Source organism: Alosa pseudoharengus, unplaced genomic scaffold (assembly GCF_046254945.1).
Source record: "Alosa pseudoharengus isolate Yale_2024_CS ecotype anadromous, Long Island Sound unplaced genomic scaffold, YU_APseudo_1.1 YU_APseudo_1.1_scf_1, whole genome shotgun sequence".
Lineage (NCBI taxonomy): Eukaryota > Metazoa > Chordata > Actinopteri > Clupeiformes > Clupeidae > Alosa > Alosa pseudoharengus.
Genome location: NW_027468564.1, coordinates 59,167,678 through 59,193,356, shown reverse-complemented (window position 1 = coordinate 59,193,356; position 25,679 = coordinate 59,167,678). Strand labels below are relative to the sequence as shown.

At 39.3% G+C, this 25,679-nt stretch overlaps 2 protein-coding genes across 5 annotated transcripts in view; one reads left to right on the top strand and one right to left on the bottom strand.

The window, feature by feature from the left end:
• LOC143135078 (mitogen-activated protein kinase kinase kinase kinase 3-like) overlaps positions 1-12,559 on the bottom strand; it is a 102,922-nt gene extending 90,363 nt beyond the window's left edge. For 3 of the 4 annotated variants that reach the window (XM_076295807.1, XM_076295809.1, XM_076295815.1), the window contains exons 1-8: positions 12,353-12,559; positions 7,996-8,053; positions 2,705-2,795; positions 2,329-2,393; positions 1,402-1,457; positions 1,155-1,202; positions 930-972; positions 575-647 (exon numbers count right to left, since the gene is read on the bottom strand). In XM_076295807.1, the coding sequence (XP_076151922.1) occupies positions 575-647; positions 930-972; positions 1,155-1,202; positions 1,402-1,457; positions 2,329-2,393; positions 2,705-2,795; positions 7,996-8,053; positions 12,353-12,448 (530 nt within the window). In that variant the 5' untranslated portion in view covers positions 12,449-12,559. Of the gene's footprint in view, positions 1-574; positions 648-929; positions 973-1,154; positions 1,203-1,401; positions 1,458-1,989; positions 2,229-2,328; positions 2,394-2,704; positions 2,796-7,995; positions 8,054-12,352 lie in introns of those variants that run through there. The other variant, XM_076295811.1, reaches the window with a different exon arrangement.
• Positions 12,560-17,805: 5,246 nt separating this feature from the next.
• On the top strand, positions 17,806-24,525 carry tmem178a (transmembrane protein 178a). Its single transcript, XM_076295798.1, has 4 exons — positions 17,806-18,565; positions 19,966-20,079; positions 20,506-20,643; positions 23,137-24,525. The coding sequence occupies exons 1-4, from the start codon at positions 18,154-18,156 to the stop codon at positions 23,376-23,378; spliced, it is 906 nt and encodes a 301-aa protein (XP_076151913.1). The 5' UTR covers positions 17,806-18,153; the 3' UTR covers positions 23,379-24,525.
• Positions 24,526-25,679: the final 1,154 nt, after the last annotated feature.

Genomic DNA, 25,679 nt, shown 5'->3' with positions numbered 1-25,679 from the left:
CAAAATAATGTCAAGTCAAGTCAATTTATGTCATTGTGATCAGCTACAGACAAGTATGTCATATGATGATGCATCATTCCACAAAATGGTTTGTCTTCTCTATCATGTTATTTAATAGGCTAAACATACAGCCTTGACGCAAAACAGCTGTTAGGCTTATGTCATTTTGATCTGTAAAAAATGTCACATGCAGCCATGCTTAAATTCTGCTCACTGCACATTTATTATATTATAATATACTATTCAGTATTCATTATTGAATGCGAAATGATGTTTTCCCCTATCATTCTATTTTTAAAGCAGGCATACCTGCCGGCATGTAATTGGGCTACAGGTTTTCTAGAGCAATAACATGTTTGAACAGGCACTGCACTACTATATTAAAAGCTAAGGAAAAATATACATACAATTTCAAATAAAATATACAGTACTGTACTTTTACTGTAATAAAAATACAGTGTATGGAAAATAATTTCACACAAATCTGTAACAGAATAAATCTGGACCCCAAGGGTTTTCAAGATAACATTTTAAGGCCTTCTTAAATGTAGAATGGAGAATAGAAATATTTTACCAATAAGGTGTTCCAATGAAGGACTTCCTCTTAGCCAGTGTGGCTGTAATTTGTGCAGATACTCCAAAGTCAGCTGGTAAATAAAGACATATCAAAAAGATTCTGACACTTCACACACTCAGCCTTTTTACATTGTATCAAGATGTATCAAGATTTACTTGATGTATTTGTGGTCCATACAAGTCTTAAGTAATTCTTGTGATTATGTATAAGGAAGAGCTCATGTTAAAATCATACTTATCATAGTTCATACTCATTCACCACACAGCAAATCCAGTTTGATGATTAGATGCATGTTTAGTTATTCATTGCTTTTGCGTGACCATGAGAAAAAGGATACACAATGTTTTCTTACCTAATTTAACACGCCCATTGTCTGTCAACAAAATGTTGGCACCCTTTAATTAAAGGAACATATATTTATATTCACAACATTTGTTTTACTTCAAGAGAGAAAGGCCAAATATGCAATGTTACATACTGGGTCACTACTAGATTCCTTCATAGCAAGGAAAGTATTATTCTACTTTCTATTTTCCTATTCCAAATTCAAGGAGACCCGATACAGATGCCACCCTACCTTTATGTCTCTGTGCATCTTTCCTTTGTTATGTAGATAGTATAGACCCTGGATATAATACAAGAAATAAATTAAGCACACCTTTTTTCATACATATATAAAATCATTAATCACAATGCTCAATGTTCTACAAATGCATCTGTAATCTTAGTATGGGTATTGCCACCAAAAAGCCCAAATGGTGGCATCACTGCTAATGTTCATAATAACAGCACAGTGTGGATACATATTTATCGCTATGCCATACCTGTAGTGTTTCACGTGAAACATAAGCTATCTGAGATTCCGTCAGAGGCCCCGATACTACAAAAGAAGGGGTAAAGTGTATAAGTACATGTAATGATTATTATTCCAAGGAAATTAAAAATTATTAAATTAGTAATGATCATTATTCCTGACACTGAAAACAAAAACAAATCAGGACAAGGAGTTGAAAAGTTGCATAATATGTAATGCATAATGAAAGAAGCCAATGCCATCTGAACTGAACAATGACACCCAATTCTACCACCACAAAAGTACATTTCAATATTGATTACCCTGAAACAGTTCCAAAATGGTCCATGTGATTCGCAGCCATTTGATTTCCATTTTGAAAAGGGAAAACAACTCATTTCCCATTTTTGTTTTGAAATACCATAATCTTTTTTTTTTTTTTAAATGCTACAATGTGGGCCTACTGTATTAACAGTGCCTACAATGTGCACATGACATATACAAGTTCCTACTTCCTAGATACAAGTCCATAGAAGACCGGAGCATAAAGGAGCATAAAGTGTGACTGTTCTTAAAACAGTAAATCTGTGTCTATGGTGTTAATTTACTTGCTTGTTACCTTAGCAGCTATGGGAGAAGGGAGACTGCTTGGTGTTAATCAAAACTCTGAACCCTGCACCTCAGTGTTGCTGTGACAGCAGGGAGTCAGACATGTGGGAGGTACAGTGGCGCAGCTCACACCAGCATTCACACTGCTCAGTACGGAATACCAGATGCTAAAGGCAGCCTCCCATTCTTCACCCACACACTCCAGACAGCTAATGATCTTTTTAGCTCAGCGGAGACAGAGTTATGACACTGTAAGGGCACAGAGGTCTTAGCTGCAGCAAAGTAAAGGTTAGGTAACTTACAAGTTAGGTTATCCTTCTATCCTTGATTTCTGTGGTCCATATCTTACCATGGTATATGTCTTGAAGGGAGCCACCTCCACAGTACTCCATGCATATCCATAATTTATTCCTTCTGAAAAAGCAAGAAGCAAAACATACTTCACTTGGGTCTAGCTCAGAAGGGTTTAGGCAGCATATTTTTATAGGTCAAAATACACCAGGCAAGAGTCTGGGGTCACGTCATGCTGCAGCTGAGAGATACAGGTAGAATATATATATATATACACACACTTTACTTCTTAGTCATTCTCAATCACTAGTAAAGTAGCATGTGCAACATATCTGTTTTAGGACATCAATGCATAAGGATGGGAAAGAATTGGTGAAGAAGGTGGTATGGTGTGTGTGTGTGTGTGTGTGTAAGGGGGGGGGGGTCCTCCTTACCTTAGGTAACTCCCAAAATAAGCCACAATGTTAGAGTGCTTGCAGTCCTTCATCATGATAATCTCCTGCTGCACAACTGCAAAATCCTCACCTATAGCAAAACACCCAGTTTAACAAAATCCTCACATATAACACAACATCCAGTTTAACAAAAAAGCTAAGAGTATTCTATGGTAGAGGTAAAAGAAATTGAAGACGGATTAACCTGAATTAAAACGTTTTCAAATGTACACCTTAACATCAAACACGCCCTATCAACCAAATCTCCCACATCTACCACAGACCATTAGTAGCAAATGTGACCCTCCACGGCAAAACCAAATGCATGGGTCAATTGTTCAAAATTATGTTATTGTGTTTTCATGAGACCATAAAACAAGCTTTCAAATGATAAGAATATTGACCAACAAACAGAGATAAGGACATTCAAAGTGTCCTGCACTTGGCTGCAGCTGGTATTATGTACTTTTAAAAAGCTCCAAGTCCATTTTTTAATGTCGCAACCATGACTGGTTTTGATCAGTTTGTCAAGTGCAAATAAAGTGTTGCCGTGCTTTGTTGACAACGAGTCTGGCCAAACTAATCTGTGGCATAACATTATCTGTAATTTATCAGGTATAGCATTACATTTCACAAATATTCATTTAGCAAACGCTTTTCCAAAGCATGCATTTATGAATGAAATAATGGTAGACTTAACTTGATGTGTGGCTATATCTTTAAGAGGACGATATAAAGAATCAGAGAATTGTTAGAGGACGAACAATGGTAAGAGGTTTATGATCATTAAGCTGTGTTGGTCAGCTGGCAAGCAAAGTGAAACACATGCAATACATTAATTGGTTAGCCTATTTATTGCTAGGCTCTCCACTGCATTTGATTTATGACTGTCATCCTTCAGCTTACTGCTTTGGCAAAGTGGTTAGTTTAGTTCTGCACAATCCAAACCCTCAAAATTAGGGGCATTTGTATTTGTAAGCTACAATAGAACAAAACATTAAACAGTCTTGTGACATTTGAACTAAAGTCAGTGAACACCATAAATCTATATAATAATAGCGCTAAAAAAAACTAAAAGTGACAGCTAGTACGATACAGGTAGGAATACACCAGGTTTTTGTCGTGGAGTCACAAATATGCTCAACCAACACAATGAACTCAAAAAAAACATGGGAGAAGTGCTGGATAAAACAAATGATGTCCAATAGCATTTTGAACAAACATTTATTCCAAAGAAATGGTGGATGCAAAGCAAGTAATGGCATGGCATTCACCCCCTTTCCCCACATAAAGACACACCCATATCCTCAATGATCCATTGATCTGCATTTGGGTGGTGTTAAATATGCTTCCCCCAAGTAACTGTCAATACTGCCAGTGTGTTTCCATCTTTAAAAACCAACACGTTGGCACACTGTTGCCAGGTCAGCACATTTCCCAAGCCAGGGCTATCGAACAGAGCCCTTTCTGGTCTGTAGGGAAGGATGAGGCAAAACTGTAGGTCTGACAGTTTGAAAAGAAAAAAGGAAAAGGATGAAGGAGAAAAAAGGAGAGGCTAACTCTTCTCTGTGATTGGGCTGCTAAGGGGTCTAGGCCTCTAGCTGATTGGTAGAGAGGCTTGTGCTGTCAGTCCTATGGGCTTTAGACCTGACACCACTGATCGGAGCTGACCTTGATCTTCAGCTCAGGTCTCCACATCCATAAAAGTAGATGCCATTTTACATGAGAGAACGAGGGGAGGAGAGAGAGAACAAAGTGACTTTGTTGTGACTGCTTGCTTAATGATGGAAGCTGAGGTCTCATTAAAAGACTCAAACCTCCCATCCCTACCAACTTGCCTGTGTTCGTGTGTGTCGACGCTTTTCCATGCATTCTACAGTGCTGCAGATAAATATTTTAACTTATGTAATCCCTCATTAAAATGTATGTGACTTTGCAGGGGAGGACCCTGAAATCCTCCATTTACTACCACAATCAAGTACAATTATTTTCAAAACCACTTTACTGAAACATTTCTTAGTTCAATATTTCTAGATTTCCTTATTACTGATGTCTCAATTCTTTAAAAATGGCTATCACACTTTTCCTCAATCATTGTTGGGAGATCATATTGAAATCCTTAACTCCTTTTTTTGATGGATAAGGAATATTGTAGCTTATTGCTTGCCTACCCCTCTGATGCATACAGAATATCAGGTTCTGTGTGTGTGTGCTCTCTCGGGAATAGTGAGGCATTGCAGCATGGTCAGATGATCTGTGCATCCTGCTCATGCTGGCATTTGCTCTCAGATGATGCAGTGACATTTCCAAGCTCAAAGGTGACAGGCACTTCACTGTTGGGAATTGTAAGTGGACCTGCACTAACACTATGCAAGGTTAAGAAGACGCTTAACTTCAATTGGACAGATATAGAAAAACCTGCTCCAGAAAAGCTGTAATTTCTCCACAGTTCTAACAACCAATATTACACAATCATATTTATGACTTTCTGACATAGTAGGTTTAATGTTACAACTACAAAAACACATAAAGGTTTTTTTTTCCATCTCCATCCACATAGGTTGTGAACTCTGATTCCTCTCTGTGTGCTTCGAAGTGAGAGATCAGTTGGAGTTGGAGCGTCAGCAAGCTGAAGTTTACCATGCTAGTTAATGACATCAAGAGTACAATTTCATTTGCACTCAATGGAATTTGCCCTCAATGGAATACACCATATTGGGCTGCCATCTTTCCACAGCTGACCAGAGGGGACAAACCAAAACACTGGCTCTATAGAAGGCCTTATCAAACTAATACAATTAATTTAAAAATACCCAGCTGATGATACCCCAGTCTGTGTAATTCACAACGCAAAGGAATTTGTCAGTTTGACATCAAAGAAAACACTGTAGTAGAACCAATGAATGAAAGTTTGTGTGAAAAGAGCCGTTTCATAAACATTGGCTATAGTTGTCTGGATTGAAGTGGCTGGAATACCGACGTGGGCAAAAATATTTCCTATGTCACCAAATGTATTTCTCTCCTGTTCTGCATGATTTCTGCATTCCTGAATCCTGTCATCTTAATCTCATAGAACACCTATTGCATGCCTTCAATGAATGGCACCTCTCCTAAATATGAATAAACTGAAGGCTTGTAACACAAATTAGAACTTAATCTTTGGTGAAGCCCGTCTTGGGTGCCCAAATACCGTTTCCTTTCTTTAGTTTTGAACTAGGCTATAACAGGCTTCTTTCTTATTTGTACTGACAAGTATATGCAACTTGTATATATTTTCATGTCCTTTTCTTGTTGATGCTATTTCCTAATACGATAAAAAAACAAATAGTCTGATACGGCTAATGTGTATGAACACACACACACACACACACACACTTTCTCACACACCTTATACCAGCTCTTATACCATGCATTTTAAATGCCAGCTTGCTTTAGCATGCATGGCTAATACCAGTGGTTTAGCATGCATGGCTAATACACACAGCACTCTAAATGCCCTTGAGGCTTAAAAACAGCTGTATTGCAGGCTGTAAAACAGCCGATAAATCAGACCATTCCCAACCTTTCACTTGCTCCACACACCAGACAATTAAACAGAAAAAAGCACCTTCATAACTTGTTCATCAAATCTACCTTTTCCTGAGGGCAGGAGCCATGTTGTCAGAATCAGACACTGAGAGGTAAATATAGGCAGAGTGCACACTAACATGACAGATTGACCATATTGCCATGGTGTAAAATATATCATGCTATTTGGCAGCCTTCATCCACACGTATTCTTATGTATGCAAAACATACACACACAAAAGCCTGGGTATAACCACTCGGATGAAAGTGGCATTGATTTGCTCTTAAGCTCCTCTATTTCAAAAAGGTGACTAACTTTTCAGGCACATCTCGGAGGTTTGTCTCCTCAGACAGCACATTAGGTTTGTTTACAAATATAGACCTGTAAACGTAAATTCATCACAACATGCATCTAAAATATGGCACAACATGTGCACACGCACACACACACACACACACACACACACACACACACACACACACACACACACACACACACATCCACTGATACACACACATTTCATTAGCTATTCCCTATTGTCCAGCAGAACAGACAACACATGGGTTTATGTGCCTGGGATAAATAGATTCCAAGTCCGGGCAAGGTTTTTTTATATTCCTAATTGTCTGGCGAACGAGTGGACAATTTCTTAAATGACTACAAAGGAGAATACAGTTTCAGACGCTTCATTGTAGTTCCTTTTTAACTCCCAATCTCATCTGCACTGTCAAAAACATTGATCAAAAACGGAAGGAGTCACAAATGTTAGTTCCCACTATGTTTAAAACTGACAAGCTATGGTATGTAGCCAGGAAGTGAGCATCTTGCTCTTTTACTAAATTTATTTTCTTTAAAAAATAAGTCAAACTGTAATTAACAAAACCAACCAACAAACAAGCAAAAACAGGAAAGATTTAGAATGTATCTTAGCTAGTATAACAAAGATTACATCAGAATGGCTTTATCATCACGCTAATCATTAAACTTGTATTTTTATGCAATTTGGGGCAGGTTGAGTGTCCAGTGTTTCCCATACATTGACTTATTTGTGGCGGCCCACCACAATATCAACATTGACCACCACACAATGATTTTTCAGGTTGTACTAAATTGTGCTTAAATCTGGTTAGCATCATAACCACGCTGTGCCAATTTGTTAAAAACTGTTGCATTCAAGTTAATTCTGCAAACCACCCACCGCAAATGGAATTCAGTTCTCTGGGAAACACTGGTGTCTATGGTTGTGTGTCTGAGTAGATGACTCATTTAGGTGATGAATCTTCAATTACTGTATGCTCAAAAAAATTGAATTTGTTTTCTATAGGCTGCAAATCTCACATTAAGTTTTAACAGTTTATTGCTGCCAATAAAGCTGTCGCCTACCTTTTAAAGTGTTAAATTGTTGCATGATATAATCCATGGATCCATCGTGCCATCTAGTCTATACAGCTAAAAACACTACCAGAGGTTCACAATTGGAACACTGCAAAACTGAAACCACAGTATCACAACAATATATATCACAAACATTGGACAGGCCTGAGAGCCAACATAGCAGTATGCTCTAAAAACATCCCAAATAATATTCCTTAAGATTTAAGGAATCCTCAAACAACAGACCACCATGAAAAAGCTCTGCTCGGTTGCCATTCAAAATGATGTCCAACTGTTTTTCCTCATCTTAATCTCTGCTGGTTGCCCTACTATGAGAAAAAAATCTCACCAGGTTCCAGTTTAATGACTTTAATGGCAGCCAGCTCCTCAGTGTTGACATTTCGAGCCTAGAGAACAACAAAAAAGAACTTGTTAAGAACTCAAAACAACTGACCAGAAAATGATGCATGTATTTACTGTATTACAGTTAGCATGGTTTTATTAGTTATCATGGTGATCTGAGTGCAAAGGCATAAATCATAACAAATTCTAATCAGACTGTGCTCTCATTTTACATTATGCTGGACAATGTGGCCCATAAGAAATCTTAAAAGGGCATCAGAAGAAATGAAAAGAGAACAGCACCTATGCAGTTTAAAGAGGAGGGTATATGGTAGACTAATGGCCATCTGTTTGGCCTTGGCCATCTCTCTCTCTCTCTCTCTCTCTCTCTGTCTCTCTCTCTCCAAGGGAAAGGTGTTGAGTGGTGCAGAACCACAGGGAGGTGAAAGAGAGAACAGCACTGCCAGCCAAAATGAAGTGCTCAGAAGGGGAGCCACATGAAAAATAGACGACCCACAATAACAAATGCAAAGATGTCAGCAGCAATGTAGAGGACAGATAGGTTCATGCAAGGATTCACTTGGAAGAGATGTCATCAAAATGGACAGGTAGAGAGGGAAACTGAGTAGATGATTCATTTAGGTGATGAATCTTCAAATACTGTATGCTCAATAAAATTGAATTTGTTTTCTATAGGCTGCAAATCTCACATTAAGTTTTAACAGTTAAAATCAATCTCCTGCACTGTATGCAAATTAAAGCAGGTGTTCAAAGTTGTTCGGGCAATGCTACCCGAGAACATTATGCATGGAGTTGTGTAAAATGTACTAGGATTTCTTAAAATGTAGCAAACTATATTCATGTGACATGACTGTCCTTTTCTTTTGTGTATAAGGACCGGGAGAGCATGTTGTTCTTGGATAAACAAATTAGAAAAGCACATTTCTACATAGAAACTGTTCTCCTTTATGCTCCTTCCCCTGTTAACATTGGACCGCCCATAGGAATCAGAATCAATAAGATGGCGCCATAGAAATGAGTAACCTAGCGATACACATGGAAAATGCTTATCGTCATTAAATTTTATTAGGAATTTTATTAGGAATACAATGAAATACTCCTGCTCTAGCTCTCTCTGCCTTAAGTAAAATACATAAAAAGACATAGGCCTACACAATACGGCTACACGATTTGGGGAAAATATCTAATAACAATTTTTCTGACAGATATTGCGATTACGATTTGATTTGCAATATAACTTTTGAAAGTCAAGCTTCAGTTCAATATTCCAAATTTGACTTTAAGTTGGCAACTTCTTGATTGATGAACATGCCTAGTGCATGAAGAGCCAGGCACTCCTGATAGGTGAGCTTCACTGGCGGTCACACAAAATAAAATGCATAAAAGGCATAAAATGCATCCATAGCCTAAAAGTGGTTGCATAGGTCAATCAGTTCTTTCATAAATGTGGGGAACACTGTTACTCAACAAAGAAAATAGGGTTTGCCAAAGCTGCAAGGAATCCATAAATGTGTGGCTAGTCAAGATTTTTAGTCACAAGACAGGTTCAAATCATCATGCAAATCATAACATCCATACTGTAGAGTTTGGTTAGGTACAGAAAAAATGTGCTTTCTACAGATGTATGTAAAATAATAAGCGATATTATATATCCATTTCATGAACCACCACACAACACAAAAAGAAGAAAAATAGAAATCTATTACAAAAGATATTTTTAAAAATGGCTGTACATTTAAGCTTATTAATTTTTGATTTATGTCAATGATGATGATATTTAAGTAGATGTGTCTGCTGTCTAATTTTGTCTCACTTCTTTGTTTTATGCTGACATGGGGTTTAGAAACAAAAATAGCTAAATGTCTTGCTGTTCTTTAAAAATCACCACCACAAAATTACAACATTGACAACAGTGAAAATCTGAAGAGACTGACATAGTATATGTATGCATTTGCAGCCTACCCAAGTGTGAATGTGCTTGCAATCAGGCTTCAAGATGACACAGCTCAGATCTCATGCAGAAAACAGCTTATTTTAGGTAAAAGTTAATGTGATGTACAGCTGATTATACATGATCCAAGATCACCATCAGGATGTTGGGTCATAGAAGTAAACAGCTTCATGTCAAAATTGCATCATGGAGGCTGTAAACTCTGTGTGTGTGTGTGTGTGTGTGTGTGTGTGTGTGTGTGTGTGTGTGTGTGTGTGTGTGTGTGTGTGTGTGTGTGTGTGTGTGTGTGATGTGGGTGTGGGGTGAAAGAGAGGGATCGTGGGAAACCCCTACCACGCATTGATTAAGAAACATGTGGAGGTGGCAAAGGAGAGAAGCTGGGACAGAGGCCAGAGTGATGAGAGGAAGACACTGATTGTACAGGCCAGAACAGTTTAACCTTCCTCTCTACGTTCCGAATTTCACCAAATATTAAGTAGGCCTATTATTCCAGGCTTGCTACCACGTGCATTGTTGCCAGATTGGGTTCCTGCTAGGGGTGTAAGAATTCACTGATACACTGAAAAAATTGTTTGAATGTTAAAGATGCAACTGGGACTCCTGGATTGGTCTTAATGTACCATGAACCGGTAGGTGGCCCAGTTCTAAAGTTACGAATCGGTAGACTGATTATTTGCTGCTACTATAGCAAAACAGCTGCAGAAGACCTAACATAAGGTTATGCACATAACCACTGTTCCCTGAGGGAAAGCAACAACACCCGCATGTGTCTGGTTGAAGACACCTGAATTTACACCTAAAAAGTAGGTGACACTTCCGAAAAGCCTTAGCCTGCCTGTGTCTTTAGCAACGCTTGCCAATGATGACATCACTGGGGTTTATAAATAAATATGGTCAGCTTCTTACTTTATCATTAGCCACACAGTTTCAACTAAACTCTCAGAATGGTCAAAAAGCAAACACATTGCAGCAACATTTAAGTGTTTTTATGAGAAGAAAATTATTTAGAGAACACTAGCAGAAGTAATGAGCTTAATTTTATTGTCACTTGATCTGGTCTCCCATCCAGTTATTGATCAAGGACACTGCTTAGCTTTTGACTAAGACTACAGTATGAACATAGGTAACACAGTGAGTCACGGTCTGCACTTCCGATATGAAACAGCTTTGAGGTGTTGGATGTTTCAGCGTTTCACAAAGCCTCGCTTTGCCCATCCCTATATTGCAGCCTCTGGTGGTGTTCCAATTACCCCAAATCAAAATGTGGCTTATTGTCACTAAAGAACACTTGAGCAGGGCCTACACCCAAAGACACAACAGGTCCTGGGGCGCTATCAACATGTGTAACCATCAACTATACGGTTATGACAGTTGAAATTCAATCAATCAATCATATTTTACTCATAAGCTTATCGCTTTCAAGCACATTTGTAATACAAGTGCTGAACAGTAGACAAGTGCATAAAAAAAGTCTACATAGAACTAGGCCTACTAGCCTAAATCTTACAGAAGAGTAATATGCTACCCATAACAAGACCCTGAGTCCAGTGAACCTCACCATTCATCTCAGGGTTAGTTTTTCTAATAATGAATACTTTGACAAGATTTTGGGGGAAATTCTTGAAAGATTTAATTAATCTTTTAATGAATGGCCCCCATTCAAGTTTTGTTCAAAAGACTACAATCTTTCAAGAATCTCCCAAATCTTGTCAAAGTCTTCTGGTGTAAGGAGGATGGATATGGTATGGTATGACATTGTATTTAGTTTTGAGATTATTCCAGAAACGTGTCTTGTTAAAATAGCCTAGATCGTTAGGGTTTAATACTCTGGCTGCAGAATTCTGGAACGAACTTTGCTTTGTAAACCATTTCACTACTAGGCTAAACAATAACAACCTGCTGGCATTGGCTCAATAAAAGGAAGAAGCGGTAGCCTAATTGCTGACTAACTTCTTTTCTTAACCTAAGTAAACTCAAAACTCCAAGACTCATCGGGGAAGTGATATGTTCTGCAAGGGATCCCAGCTGGGATACGTCAGACACGGGATATTTTGCATCAAAATTAGTTAAGACTAATTTATATAGCCGATAATACGTGACCATCCATCCATTTAGGCTGCAACTGGCTGTCACGTTAGGCAAGCTAGAAAATTATGTCGGCTAAAGGCTACTCTGTAGTAGCACTGTGCATACTAGTGAAATCTAAATAACATATCTGTTCAAATAAGTTTGTATGCTTAAGGTAGCCTAACTTTTGCTCTGAGCAGGCAGGTCAAACAACTGTAGCTAAACGGCCATTATTACTGCTACGTGTTCTTTGCGATAGCGAACAAGTGTATGTACTGAAAAGAGCTCACATAGTCAACCATAAACAAAACATTCCCTAGCCTACCTTGTAGACATCACCGTAGGTACCGCTTCCTATCCGCTGAATTATCTCGAAATCCTCTTGGGGATTTCTACGCGAAATGTCGGGATTGGAATTCATTGAAACGTCTGAAGGCTTTTATCAACCTCAACTCCTAACTAACAAAATATCACGAATTGGGAAAAATGTATTTTAAAAAATCTGACAAACACCAAACATGGCTTCCCTTATACAGTGCGCCTGCGCAGAATGACAGCGACTGGTACAATAGGGGTTCTTGAAAAAGAAAATAATATTAAAGCAACATTGGCGAATAAATTTAGTCCAAAAGTGTGCTGAAAACACACCGGTGCACACATTGGCTTCACGTCCTGGGGGGTATTCCAAGTACGTGGTTTAGTGAGAAACCTGGTAAGTTAACTCAGAGTAAGTGGTAAACCTCCTACAACAAGAGCATAATATGCCATTGTTTTGTTAGGAGAATGAAGCAAGCTTTTCTATTAGGAGGTTTACCACCAACCCAGAAAGAAATGAGTCATTGAGATTAGGCTATGTTAAATCGTCGGCTATTCAATTCAATCAATACATTGCCTTTTGAGGAAGGAAGCATTGTTGTCGAATGTCAAAAACCCTTAAGATGCCTGCAACTCTGGACCAGGGGAGTATTCCAAGTAGCCTACATCAGTGTTTTTCAACCTTTTTTGTGCCACGGCACACTTTTGACACTTAAAATGTCCCACGACATCCTGTGTGAAGAAAAAATAAACATACCATAGCATAGCCTAAAATTTCAAATAATACACAGATATGGCCTTATTATGGCTTCTATGCAAGACCTGCTCAATAAAACAAGCGCCCTCTGTTTCATTTGTAGGTGACTATATCTAATTTAATTGTTGTTATGAACTGGATATGTGATGATTCTGTGAATACTGGATATGGGGCCTCCGTTGTACAATGCCTGCATACCACAAATAGTGCAATCATACAATCAATGAGAGCATGTGGTTATAAATTCTTTGATGCAACAGTCACATTTCTGGACCAGTGAGTGACATTTGGGTAATTTTCTGCGGCACACCTGATGATCTCTCACGGCACACTAGTGTGCCCCGGCACAGTGGTTGAAAACCACTGGCCTACATGGTTTAGTAAAAAACCTGGGTAAGTTAACTCAGTAAACCTCCTGCAACAAGAGCCCTATGGCATTGTTTTATAGGAGGATGAAGCCATACAGTTTATGGCTTATAGTAACTTATCCAGGTTTGTTACTAAACCACACACTTGGAATACCCCCTTGTGTTGCAGGACAGAGAGCCTAGAACATCTCCCAATTCAATAACAACAACAACATATAACCGCAAGCGGTAATTGTCGGGGTCAAAGCACAATGGCAAGTGCCCTTAAACTGTGTTTAGGGCCCAGAATGAAGGTGGGGGCTGTAGCACCCCCTATGGACCGAATTGTACGAAATTTGGTGGGCGTCTAGCCTAGAAATCTAGACGCACCCCTAGCGGCAGCAAATTACATTTGCTGCCAGGGCTAGTCTAGCAACTCTCAGTTGGCTTGTGAGCTCCAGAAATCGAAACTTAATCAGGGCATTGAAATCGTGTATAGAGTCGTTTGGTGGGCCTATTGCGTGCAGAGGGAATTTGAAAGACAACTGATTATCCCGCCCCTCGGACTGAGCACTTTTTAATGTGGGTCTGGCTCGCCAGGCTAGTGGGCGTCCATAGAATGTACTTAATAATTGTGTGTACCAAGTTTAAATAGGATTGGATCTTTACAAGATACAATATAGGTAATAGAATCGTTATAGGTCTCGTCCCAAAAGTGGATTGATGCGTAAATTGCAAACGTAGCGGCAAATCAAAAATTGGCAAAAGCCAACCTGTTAGGCTTGGTCTGAAGGTGATGTGTACCGAATTTCATAGGTAATTGGATCATTTGAGATAGATTAGTTTCACCTTTGAGTTTTTAAAAAAAATGATGGGGAAATGTAAATGAAGGATATGAGTGTGGCTGGGTTCATTGGATGCAGCAGATATGAAGGAACAAATGGAAAGAAGAATTCCGGTTCCAGAGAAATGAGCACAAATGTAAATAGTGACTCCTATGGACAGAATTTTTTTGTGAGATCAGGCATTTGGGGGGACCTATGGTGAAAATTTGTTGTCTGTATAACCTGCGTTGTGTGAACCTGCGTGGTTCAGCCCTGCACACACTTGGACTCAAACCCACGAATAGCAGCACCTCGGATCGGGAGTCGAGCACGCTGAAAATCGAGCTAAAACCCTAGCTGCTAGCTTTCATGCCAGCAATACTCTTGAGGCGTCGGGGAGTGAGGTTTACTAGTGTTCCACACGCACAGCTATGCTAGCTGGCATCCGTTACATCTATACCTATTACGGTTATGGCCATAACTTATTGCTGCAGACACGCAGCCGTGGCCTACTGGTTAGCACTTCGGACTTGTAACCGGAGGGTTGCTGGTTCGAACCCCGACCAGTAGGAAGCGGCTGAAGTGCCCTTGACCTAACCCCTCACTGCTCCCCGAGCGCCGCTGTTGTAGGTGTGCTTCACCTCACTGTGTGCTGAGTGTGTTTCACTAATTCACGGATTGGGAGAAATGCAGAGACCAAATTTCCCTCACGGGATCAAAAGAGTATATATGTATACTATACTATACGCAGCTTTGCTGCTTGGACCCCTAATAATAATAGGCTAATAGCCTGCATTTATTCGTATAGGACTTTTCAAGCAGCGAGAGGCGGGCTGAACAACAGTTGAGGCTAGACCTCTTCAATATGCCAAATGATGCAGGATGCAATCCGATAAATTCTTATAGGGAGAGATAGCAATCTGTGTATCACTATCATTCAAAAATGAGCTATTCCCAGCTAATACAGCTGTTCCCCAACAGATCAGCTTGGTTCACTGACCCCTGCTAAAACGGCATGTAACCTGGGTGACACAGTTAATGACTGACTAAATTTCCCTGAGCATGTAGTCTTAATCACAAATTCATGTTTATCCATATACAATATTTGGAAGCACAGACCTTACCCAACACAATATGCCACAGAACGTCCTGTGATATTCATGGTTCTATCCAAACTGGACTACTGCAATGCATCGTTAGCTGGCCTTCCTGCTTATAGTGAGACCATTAGATGATTAAAAATGCAGAGGCACTTCCGGTCTTTAAAAGGAGACACATATAATTCCTCTGTTAGTTACTCTTCATTGGCTTCCTATCAGACACAATTCAATTGAAATCCCTCACTCTGGCCTATACTGAATCTGCACCTTGCTATCTTAACCAAAGTCCTTTTAGGCAAGTCCCTCGACTCGGCGGCCATATTGCAACGTTTTTTGGGCACTTATCGGGTATCTATTTTAGCAGAAACGTGCATGCACAAGGCTTCACGACACCAACCTTACTCCAGCGGCTAGATCACAACACATGATTGGTACAATGTCTTCACAACACACCACATGATTGGCTCAATGTATTTACATGTCGACATTTTGCCGTGGAAGGGGTGGGATATGTGTAGACAACTGCCATATTGCCGTTACAAACTAACCCCATGCATTTCTATGGAGGATTTTTTGAGTGCTGTGTCTCCTCATTAGAAAGTCTCTGTCTTAACTCCATGATCCAGCTCTATGTCCTCCTGTCCACTGCAGTCCTCAGATGAGCGAGCGTCTGCTATATCGGCCTTCCATCAACTCTAGGAGGCCTCATTCAAGACTCTTCTGTGATTCCTTGTCAGCGGAATGATGTACCTAGTGCCAGTGTTGGGAGTTGGGAGTGGGACTGGGGGTAAAACCACTACTGATTATAGGGGCCCAAGGGGAGAGAGGGCCCTATATTAATATATTTTATTTCACCTGGATATTTTACCTGGATATTTTAATTTCCTAATTAAATTTCATATTGCATGTCAGATGAAATGTAAAGTTAATGTATTGGCTGAATAACTTGGTTGATTGAATGACTACAACATCTGGCCTACAAATTCATGTGTACAGAGGCCCGATCACTATTATTATTATTTATTATTTTTATTTATTAATTAATTAATTTATTTATTTTATTTTTTTTTGGGGGGGGGGGTGGCATTGAGGAACATGGGGGCCCATCAGGGGCCCAGGATCTTGTGCTACCTGGTTGGGAAGTAACTGAATACATGTATAACGGATTACATATTTAAAATACAAATTATGAGAAACTGTATTTTAAATACACTTACCATTTAAATGGGTGGTATTCAGAATACAGTTACACTGATACATTTAAAGGATTTACATTCACACATTCATTCATTACATCATTATAACACGTAGACCAAGGCTTTTAAAACTTAAATTCAAATATTTTTGTATTTGTATCTATGTATCTCTCAGGTGGCTCCTTTCTCTTTCTCTTTCCCTCTCCATTGATAGCCTAAATGTATTTTATTAATTTATGTACAGTATGATATATGCCTTTACCTTAAATGTAATATTTTGATGCCATTTTAAGTCATTTTGGTCTGCTAAGAACTTTAAACATAAAGTATAAACATTTTGAGCCAATTATATCAGTTCCCTAACCATCACCAAACATTTCATCATATTTTCATGTTTTCATACATGCTCATCGGAAAAGACTTTTAAGACTTCTGAGTCTTGGGACCGTCAGAGACTTTGAGGTAGATAAAAGCTGCCTTTTCCTTTCCTCAACTCCATAGAACTTCAGAACTGCTTGGAATGCACACTGAAAGCAAAATACAAAAGGAAGAGGCTATCTACACCAAAATCTTCTGTTAGTGAGCCCATAACAAATTAGTAAGGGTCTCCAGCAGATGATGTGCAGCTTAGACTCCTAAAATAGCCTACACAAAGGCTGGTCACTTGAGCAGAGGCCATTTCATGGACAACTTAAGGTGTGTGCATATGACTTTGGTATGATTTACTAAAACACACGTGAGTTAAAAAGTATGCTTTAAAAAATACTTGCATGCATGTCACCTCCCTGGCTACTAATTTTAGTTTTAGTTTTAAAATAAAGTGTAAAACAAATTTAGCTTAATATTCCAGAAAATACAATCACCAGGCTGCAGGCCTATCAAGGTAGTCTGTCTAATCTGTTATTCCTTTAATAGCCTACTTAATAGCTAAGGGTGTAGCCTTGGCACTGTTACAGCCTAAATGCAAATGGGAAATAAAAAACAATATTGCTTGAATTGTTGATATGAGGAATGTCCCACAATGGGCCGTGTGTTCTTCAAGTCTAACATGAGCCTCATGATATTGTGTTTATTAATTCTCATAAACATGCCCATGCCTAGGTAGTCACTTCATCATCTTAGCCTATGACACAAAGCTCGCGATGGGAGTGTTTGGCCCGTCTTGTGGACACACCCATCGCTAAGGTTGGCACAGGCGCGACAACCTTGACATTTCCTCGCACTTTTGTCGGCAAGGGGATGACTCCCATAACGAACGGTGTGGATTAAGTATAACAACTTCTCTTCTTTTAAGACGACGGTCACAGGGAGCGCGCAGGTAAACTGCAGGCTATGTTATTGCTGCTGGCACGTTCGGCGCAGCCCTATAGCTGCTAGTCAGCTGTTAGATCTGTCAAAATACACCCTCCCTACCTATGCAGCTGCAGCCGATGCTACTGTTTAGGGGGGAAATTACTAAAGACTAAATTACATGTGTAGGGGTCTGCAGAGAAAGTTAACTGGTCATGCCTAAACTAGGATAATTGATGTTCTAAGGTCATTCCGTGGACAGAAGAGCGTAAAGAACTCTGGTCTGATGTTTGAAACATGGAGAAACAACCGCTTGTAACGACGCTCAGCTTGTCCATGAGCCTTCTTTCTCTTATTTTACTGGTCACCGCTATTTTCACCGACCACTGGTATGAAACGGACACAAGGCGACACAAAGAGAACTGCGATCAGTATGGCACTGACTCCAACGATCAGAAAAACAGGGAGATGCCCATTTATCACCTGCCGTTGGTTGACAGCGGCAACCCCAGGCGCAACCTGGCTCTAATGAAACCTATTCACGTTGGGAGTCGAGAAGAGGAATTGCTCGAAAATTGGAGGGCGATTTTAGGGATGGGGATTCTGGAGACGGAGTGTGGGAGACCGCTGTTCTCCACCTTCTCTGGTCTGTGGCGCAAATGCTACTTTCAAGGCATTGACCGGGATATTGACAAACTAATATCAAAAGGTAAGATAAGAAATAGCCTTAACGGAGATAGGACTGATGAGTGCAATGTTTTCTGACTGTTGTCATTTGTCTGATTTGTGTTGTGTTCAACTGTAGGCTAAGTTGCGTCAAAAGAGAGGGCTTTTTATTCGCCACTGTAAGCCGAATCGTTTCCTGAGAAAATCGATGAAAGCGCATCTTCCTTATAGGCCTATAGGCTATAGATCGGCTGATTCATCACGTTTCTATCCTTGTGCTTGGACAAGGCTATTTATTGCAAAACCACGCAAGTGTAGGCCTTATTCTCGCTATTGTAACTCAAAGTGTCACTACAACTTATATCTAGCCTATAGTTTTATCACCTGACTCCAGCAGTGTTTACATTGGCATAGCTAACAATTACAAATGCCTAGGCTTATGATCATGTTTGAAGGGCCAATTAGTTGTATATAGATAAAACAGTATATTGCCATGCGAAACATTTAGAAGATTAATTAGACAGCCTGGACAAACAAATACAATTTAAGTCATTAATGAAAAGAGTGATGCAGGTGGATTTTTCAGCATACTGTAGCCAAGGCAAGGCACTTGACCTTCATCCTCCTGTTTTTCATTCCTGCAATAGGAGATTAAATGTGTAGTTTGGCCTATTGTGCATGTGTACCCCTAGAAATGAAACCGGTGCAGTAGTGCTAGTGGTCACTGAGCAGGGTAGACATACTTTCTTTAAGTGTAACCTTATATGTGTTTTGTAAGTTTGATATATTGCTGATAAACCTGTTTTCATCAGTGGTTCATTAAAATCATGATACAATTTGTATGTGCAAATTGTTTCACTGTAATATGACACCTGCCCATGTAAAAGCCTCAAACAACAACAACAACACTTAAAGGATTGCACACAAGCTGTCTTGTTTTCGAGAAGATATAATACAAAGACTGCATTCACTTGGCCTGATTGCTGCAGTCCCCTGTGCAGGTCTGGCTCCGGCATAGAACAGGTCCACCACTGAAGCCAATTTCTTTTCTTTTTTTTAATTCAGGCAGATAGTGACAGAAGGTCATGCAGAGGGGTGGCAGGAGTGATGCTGCAGCTATGAAAGTTATAAAGCATTCAGGCAGTATGATGTGCAGAGGCCTTCCACATTGATGGAGTTGTGTTGAGAGTGATAGCATATACAGTATGCTACACACATACATTGTGACACTGCTTATTGATAGACTGACAGTGGATGTGTTCGATAAATAAACAACAGTTAATTTGTGTCCTGCCACTTTACTGATTAAAAAAAACTGTTAGAATGATTGTAAAATAATGCTTCCTTCTTCACTTAACGTTAAATACTCTGGTAAGGTTAGGTCATTTGAGGCTCTTCACAATAACTGTAATGATTACATGAACCTGCAATCTGTCTACCTAGGTATTGCAGATCGTTGCACTACTGTAAAGTATCACTTCTCCCAGCCCATCCGGCTCAGGAACATCCCCTTGAACCTCACCAGAACCATCCAACAGGACGAGTGGCACCTCCTGCGTAAGAGCTTTTGTTTCCTGACGGTGTTTACACTATGCATAGCACTCCAACTCAGTGTCTGTGAGCTCACAGGCACACAACAAGTGTGCATTCTCTTCCCTGTCTTTACCCTTTTTTTGGAAAAATTCATTGTTTCATTTTTATGATATTCATTTTACAATTTTGCTGTGTTATTCTGGAATGATTTATAATGTAAATATTTAAACTTTTATGGCTTAATTGTTGTTTTCAACCTAAGGCATGATAAATGCGTATTTAGCATCATACAAGAGTCACTTTGGACTTCCTGTCCAAACATACAGAGCCCTGAGGCAATAGCTAGAGTAAATGTGCTACATATCTTTAATCTTCCTGCCTGTTGCCTAGTCACTGTGTGGGTGGTTGTCATGGATACAGTGTGTGTGTGTGTGTGTGTTTCATGAGCAGATCTGCGGCGAATCACAGCAGGATTCCTAGGGATGGCTGCTGCCGTACTGCTGTGCGGGAGCATCGTGGCAACGGTAGGATTCTTCTGGGAGGAGAGCCTAACCCAGCATGTCTCTGGCCTCCTCTTTCTCATGGCAGGTAAACTACTTGGATGTCCTCCACTAGCCAAACAGCCCATCTGGATGCATTGTACTTGTTTCCTATGATTTTAGTGCACATCAGATCAGCTCATCAACTGCAAAAAATGAATTCTAACCAAGTGTTATTGATCTTATATTAAGATTAAAAAATCTATTTGGTATTGTTTTTAGTATAAAAAGACTTACCTAGCGGCCTCTCAAAAGATCATTTTGACTTAATTTAAGAAGACTTTAACTTATTTTAAGGAGTCTTATCAAGACAAATTTGCTCAACGCACTGGCAGACAAATTTGCTTGTTTTAAGGACAAATTTGCTTAAGGTACTGGCAGACAAATTTGCTTGTTTTCAAGATGAGATGTCTTAAAATAAGTCAAATGTTTTTTTAAATTAAGTCAAATGATTTCACAAGAAAGAGCTAGGTAAGTCTCTTTATACTGAAAACAATACCAACTAGTTTTTTTTATCTTGATATAAGATTGGAACACTTGGTTAGATTTTGTTAGATAAGCAGTTTTTCCAGTGATAGTCTCCTGGATTTTCTATTCTTCCTGTTGGCTGCTGGGTTTCCATTAGCTGGTAATGGCCGTTTTGTTGCCTGGTAAAATGTATGAGAAACCGCCAAATATATGTCATGATGTTTGGTAATAACAACACATAAGTACGATGTAGACAAGGGCATTTGGGTTGACAGAGAAACAGCCTGATCTATCTTTTTTCACCGAAAGGGAATGACCAAAGATCCTTGATTAATCTGCTCCACTTCAACCCTCTCTGTGGTTCCATCAGGCTTTAAGTAATACTTCCATGGGTGGGATCTCTTTTATGTTCATGCCTTTATTTGCGTTTGGACTATTTGGTTATCTTCTTGGACTTTGGGACTAATATGGCACTGAGTTCTGGGGACAAATTAAAAGTTTGCTACTACCTTTTCAGTATTTTGTTGTTTTGTAAGTGTTGGTTTCTAACCCGTGCCCAAGTCAGACATGATTCAGTTTTATTACATTGATATAGGGTAATTTACTACACACTTCTTCATATGCACAGTACATTACGTACATTTTATCCTGAGGGACCCAGTGCAGTGACTATTGAACTGAACTAAATTGAGCGGGTTGTATTGAGAAAGAAAACCATGGGAGACATCATCTCATCGTTATGTGAAAAGATCTCATAATTATGATTCCGTTCCTGGATCTCATCAGGATTTCCTAATAATGTATTCAGTTTTGTTAAATGCAGGAGTCAAGTGACAAGGGGTACAAGCATCAGTGACCGTAGGCCATGAAACCCGAACAGGGCTATTTCTGTGAGCTTAACACAAAGCTGAATGGTTTTGTAAATAACCAGCAGCCACTTTCTTTAGACCTTTAGGTGCAAAAGGGAGGTTGGAGAATGGCCTGTTTTTGGACATGTCTGGATGGCTTCTTCAAGTGATGTTAATGATAGCTGTTTAAAGAGCAGGTAGAAAATGATCAAAGTGCAGGGAGTGGCTCATGATATGGGTGGTGATGTGATGAATAAGGGTGTCACGATTTCGATTTTATTTCGAAATCGATCGAAATTACATCTCAATCTCGAACTTCGAACTTAAAAGTAGAATCGACGATGCAGCCACACCCCCAATGTCACGTCCAGCATGTATGCCAAGACGCACAAACACACACGCACGTATTGAACTGCAGCGTCAACACTCCTCTAATTTTAGGCTGCAGCCAGTTAAAATATACACATCAACCTACCGAAATCAAAGGCCCTCTTGCTACTTTGAAATCACCGGTGTGGAAGTATTCATTCATTCACGTCAATTAAAACTAACTTAGCCTACTCAACTTGCAAGTGAAAAGGTGATCTAGTTACAGTCCAAAGTTACTTTCAGGCTTAAAATGCACATTGATAAGTACATATTCCATGAACACTAACCTTGGGTCTCTTCGGCGTGTGCTGAAACAATCAAATTATCATTCTGTGTTGTTTCATTTCACTATGTTCACGTCTCTGTTTTAGCTTAATGTTAGTTCTGTTTACATTACAACCTCACGGTTGGAACGGTTTCAAAATAAAAAGCGGTTTCAAAATAAAAGCCCCCTGAAACAGAAAAGGAAAAGGCCAAAACGAGTAAATAACATTTAAGTAATGCATTAATAGTAATATACAAAAAAAGGATCGAAAATCGAATCGAATCGTGACTTTAAAATCGAAAATTACATCGAATCGAGGATTTGAAGAATCGTGACACCCCTAGTGATGAATGACATTGTAAATTGAGAAAGGGTCAAAGGCAGATAATTTTCTCATTGTTACTCTGACTTTTGGAAAACATCAGAGAACCTGGAAGGTTACAGAAACCTGGTCAGCTTTTACTGAACAGTTTAAAAAAAAAGGTTTTTGGAGCTCTTATTTCTATGTTGGGATTTGTTGATATCCTGTACAGACCTTCCAAGAATATTGAGGCTTTGATCTTTACAGTATGTTTTCGCTTTATCATTTCAGGAATTTTCTGCACCATATCGCTGTGCACATACGCAGCAAGCGTGTCCTACGAACTTGCCCGAAACCCACCGTTTATCTACGGTCTACCCAGTGATGTAGACCATGGCTACAGTTGGTCAATCTTCTGTGCTTGGATCAGCCTGGGTCTTAGTGTTGCCTCTGGGTGCCTCTGCACAACATACCCCTTCCTGAGCCGCAGTAAGGCCCTTCAGTCCAAAACTGCTCGGGAATCTTCAGTATGAACAGCTGCCGGTACCCTTGAGGAACCATTCCAGCTCAGGTTCTGCTGAGCAGTGAAGATGGAATTTTGGAATACTCACAGCAACAGTTTGTTTCAATCCCTGAAATTTCATAGAAAATGTAAATTGTTTCCTGTAAGAGACTGGTATCCCAGCCTTGGCAAAGTCCATTACATAGGCTAGTATTGCTACACATTAAGGTGATAATGCAGTGCGCCAGTGTTGCAAAATGTCATCTTAGGCCTATTACAGTAATCCATGTATGCCAACACAAAGTCCTTCTAAGCACACGCATACTGTATACACACGCATTGACTTTAATTCTAAATCATGTTTATGTAAAAAGTAAACACAGTACCAATCACACACAAACATTATGAGTAGGAATACTATATATGGGACTTTTCATATGAAGCCAGGTGTTGTGGCTGAATATTAAATGGTCTTTACATATTTTGTCATGTGACACACAACAGAGAACTAATGTGGAACAGGTTTTGATATCAAGTGTTATAATTTATTGTATGCGGCAAAGTGGATTTTGTTTATGTGTTAGTATTCAGGACTTTAGTTCCACTGATTACCAAGGTCAAAAACCTTTTTCCTTGTTGAATATTAATCAGACACTCAAGGTTTGGCCTACGTGACAGCTGGAAAAGATGTATATGTAAGCTGTGTACTGTATGTATAGCATTGACTATCAATTGTTTTTATTGTTGAACAAGATCAAATGCTGCAAGACATTATTGGTGACGTGGACACATCTGGTAGATAACAAACAAAAGAATGTGATGGAAAAAAGGGTTATGGTTAAGTTCGTTAAGTATGTTGCATTTTAAAACTAGAAAAGGAAACAAAGCAAAAGAACAGAGAACTGAACTGTCTGAGAACTGTGAGTGACAGCTGTTGCTCAGGGTAACGTTGTTTAATGATGTTTATTGATCGATTGAACCTTCATTGTGGACACTTCAGCCTTTACTTAAATGTTGATCTAATCACAAAGACACTTCTCATTACTTCTGAGCTCATAGACAAAATAAAAGTATTTGAACTGTAAATATAATTAATTCAGTATCACAGTTTTCTAAATTCACACATATTGTCCTACTGGCTAGTTTGTCTAATGCACAAAATACAAAATCACATGGGTGTTGTTGCAATACAGACATCAGACATTTTACCAAGCACTTTTCCTCCATTGTATTAACTAGACAAAATGTCATCCAAAGGCTAAACAAATCTGCTATTCATGTCCTTTGCATAGCACAGGAATGGAAAAAAGCAAAGGAATAAGTGAATCTCATGCTGTGAATTTATTATGGTAAGTCAAGCAAAAATGGTTCCTTAAAGCTTTCCTAGATGTTAGCTCTGTGAAGTGAGGCTCATGCAACCTTATGCAACTTTGAGTTTGCAACAAGCTGCTCATTTAATGAGCAGACAGTCTGTCAAATACAGGAAAGGGCAACTCTAACTGGTCTCAGCCAAAATAATTGAATTGCTTGACCAGATTATTTAAATATTTTGCACCCAACATACTTAATGACCTGGTTTCATGGATTACGCATATAGTCCTGGACTAAAAGCATTTTTTAATGGGTATCTCCATTGAAGTTACAGTAGGCTATCTCTAAGTCCAGCAGGCTTGTGCAAAATTTCAGAATTTAATTGAAACTGGCTTTTAAATTTCAATTAAATTCTTGAATTTCACTTGCATTTCAATTGCGGTAGCAAACAGGAAGCAGGATTGTAATTCGAATTTTGCACAACCCTGAAGTCCAGGTGAATGTATGGGAAACCACCACATATGCAAACACATATCACAAATGTCATTGTTATTTGGAAAATGTATATTCATTTTGAATTTGATGGCAGCAACACATCTCAAAAAAGTTGGGACAACTTCACTGTTACAACTCTTCTTTTGCCAATGGAAGAGACCAGTTACTGGAGTTTTGAGAATAAATTGTTATCTCGTTCTTGCCCAATATATTACTTCAACTGCTAGACAGTCTTCACAACTGTGTTTTGCATTCCATGATGCACCCAATGTGACATATCTTGACTGTAGGCAGGCCATGTTAGCACCTGGACTCTTATGGAGCCATATTGTTGTGATATGTGCAGGATGCAGGTTGGCACTGTTTGTCGAAAAAGATGTTGTCTGGAACTGTACGCTAACAATAAGTTGGATGGTCCCTCTCCTCTTTACCCCAGAAGACGCGGAGTCCATGATTTGCATAAAAAATTACACATTTTGCCTGGTCTAACCACAGCACAGTATGCCACTTTGCTTCAGTCCATCTT

Excerpts from the sequence above, each read along its gene's own strand:
- tmem178a (XM_076295798.1), top strand. The coding sequence starts at position 18,154 with ATGGAGAAACAACCGCTTGTAACGACGCTCAGCTTGTCCATGAGCCTT. Across the intron at positions 18,566-19,965 it reads TGACAAACTAATATCAAAAG|GTATTGCAGATCGTTGCACT; the intron begins GTAAGATAAGAA and ends CTGTCTACCTAG. Across the intron at positions 20,644-23,136 it reads CCTCCTCTTTCTCATGGCAG|GAATTTTCTGCACCATATCG; the intron begins GTAAACTACTTG and ends TTATCATTTCAG.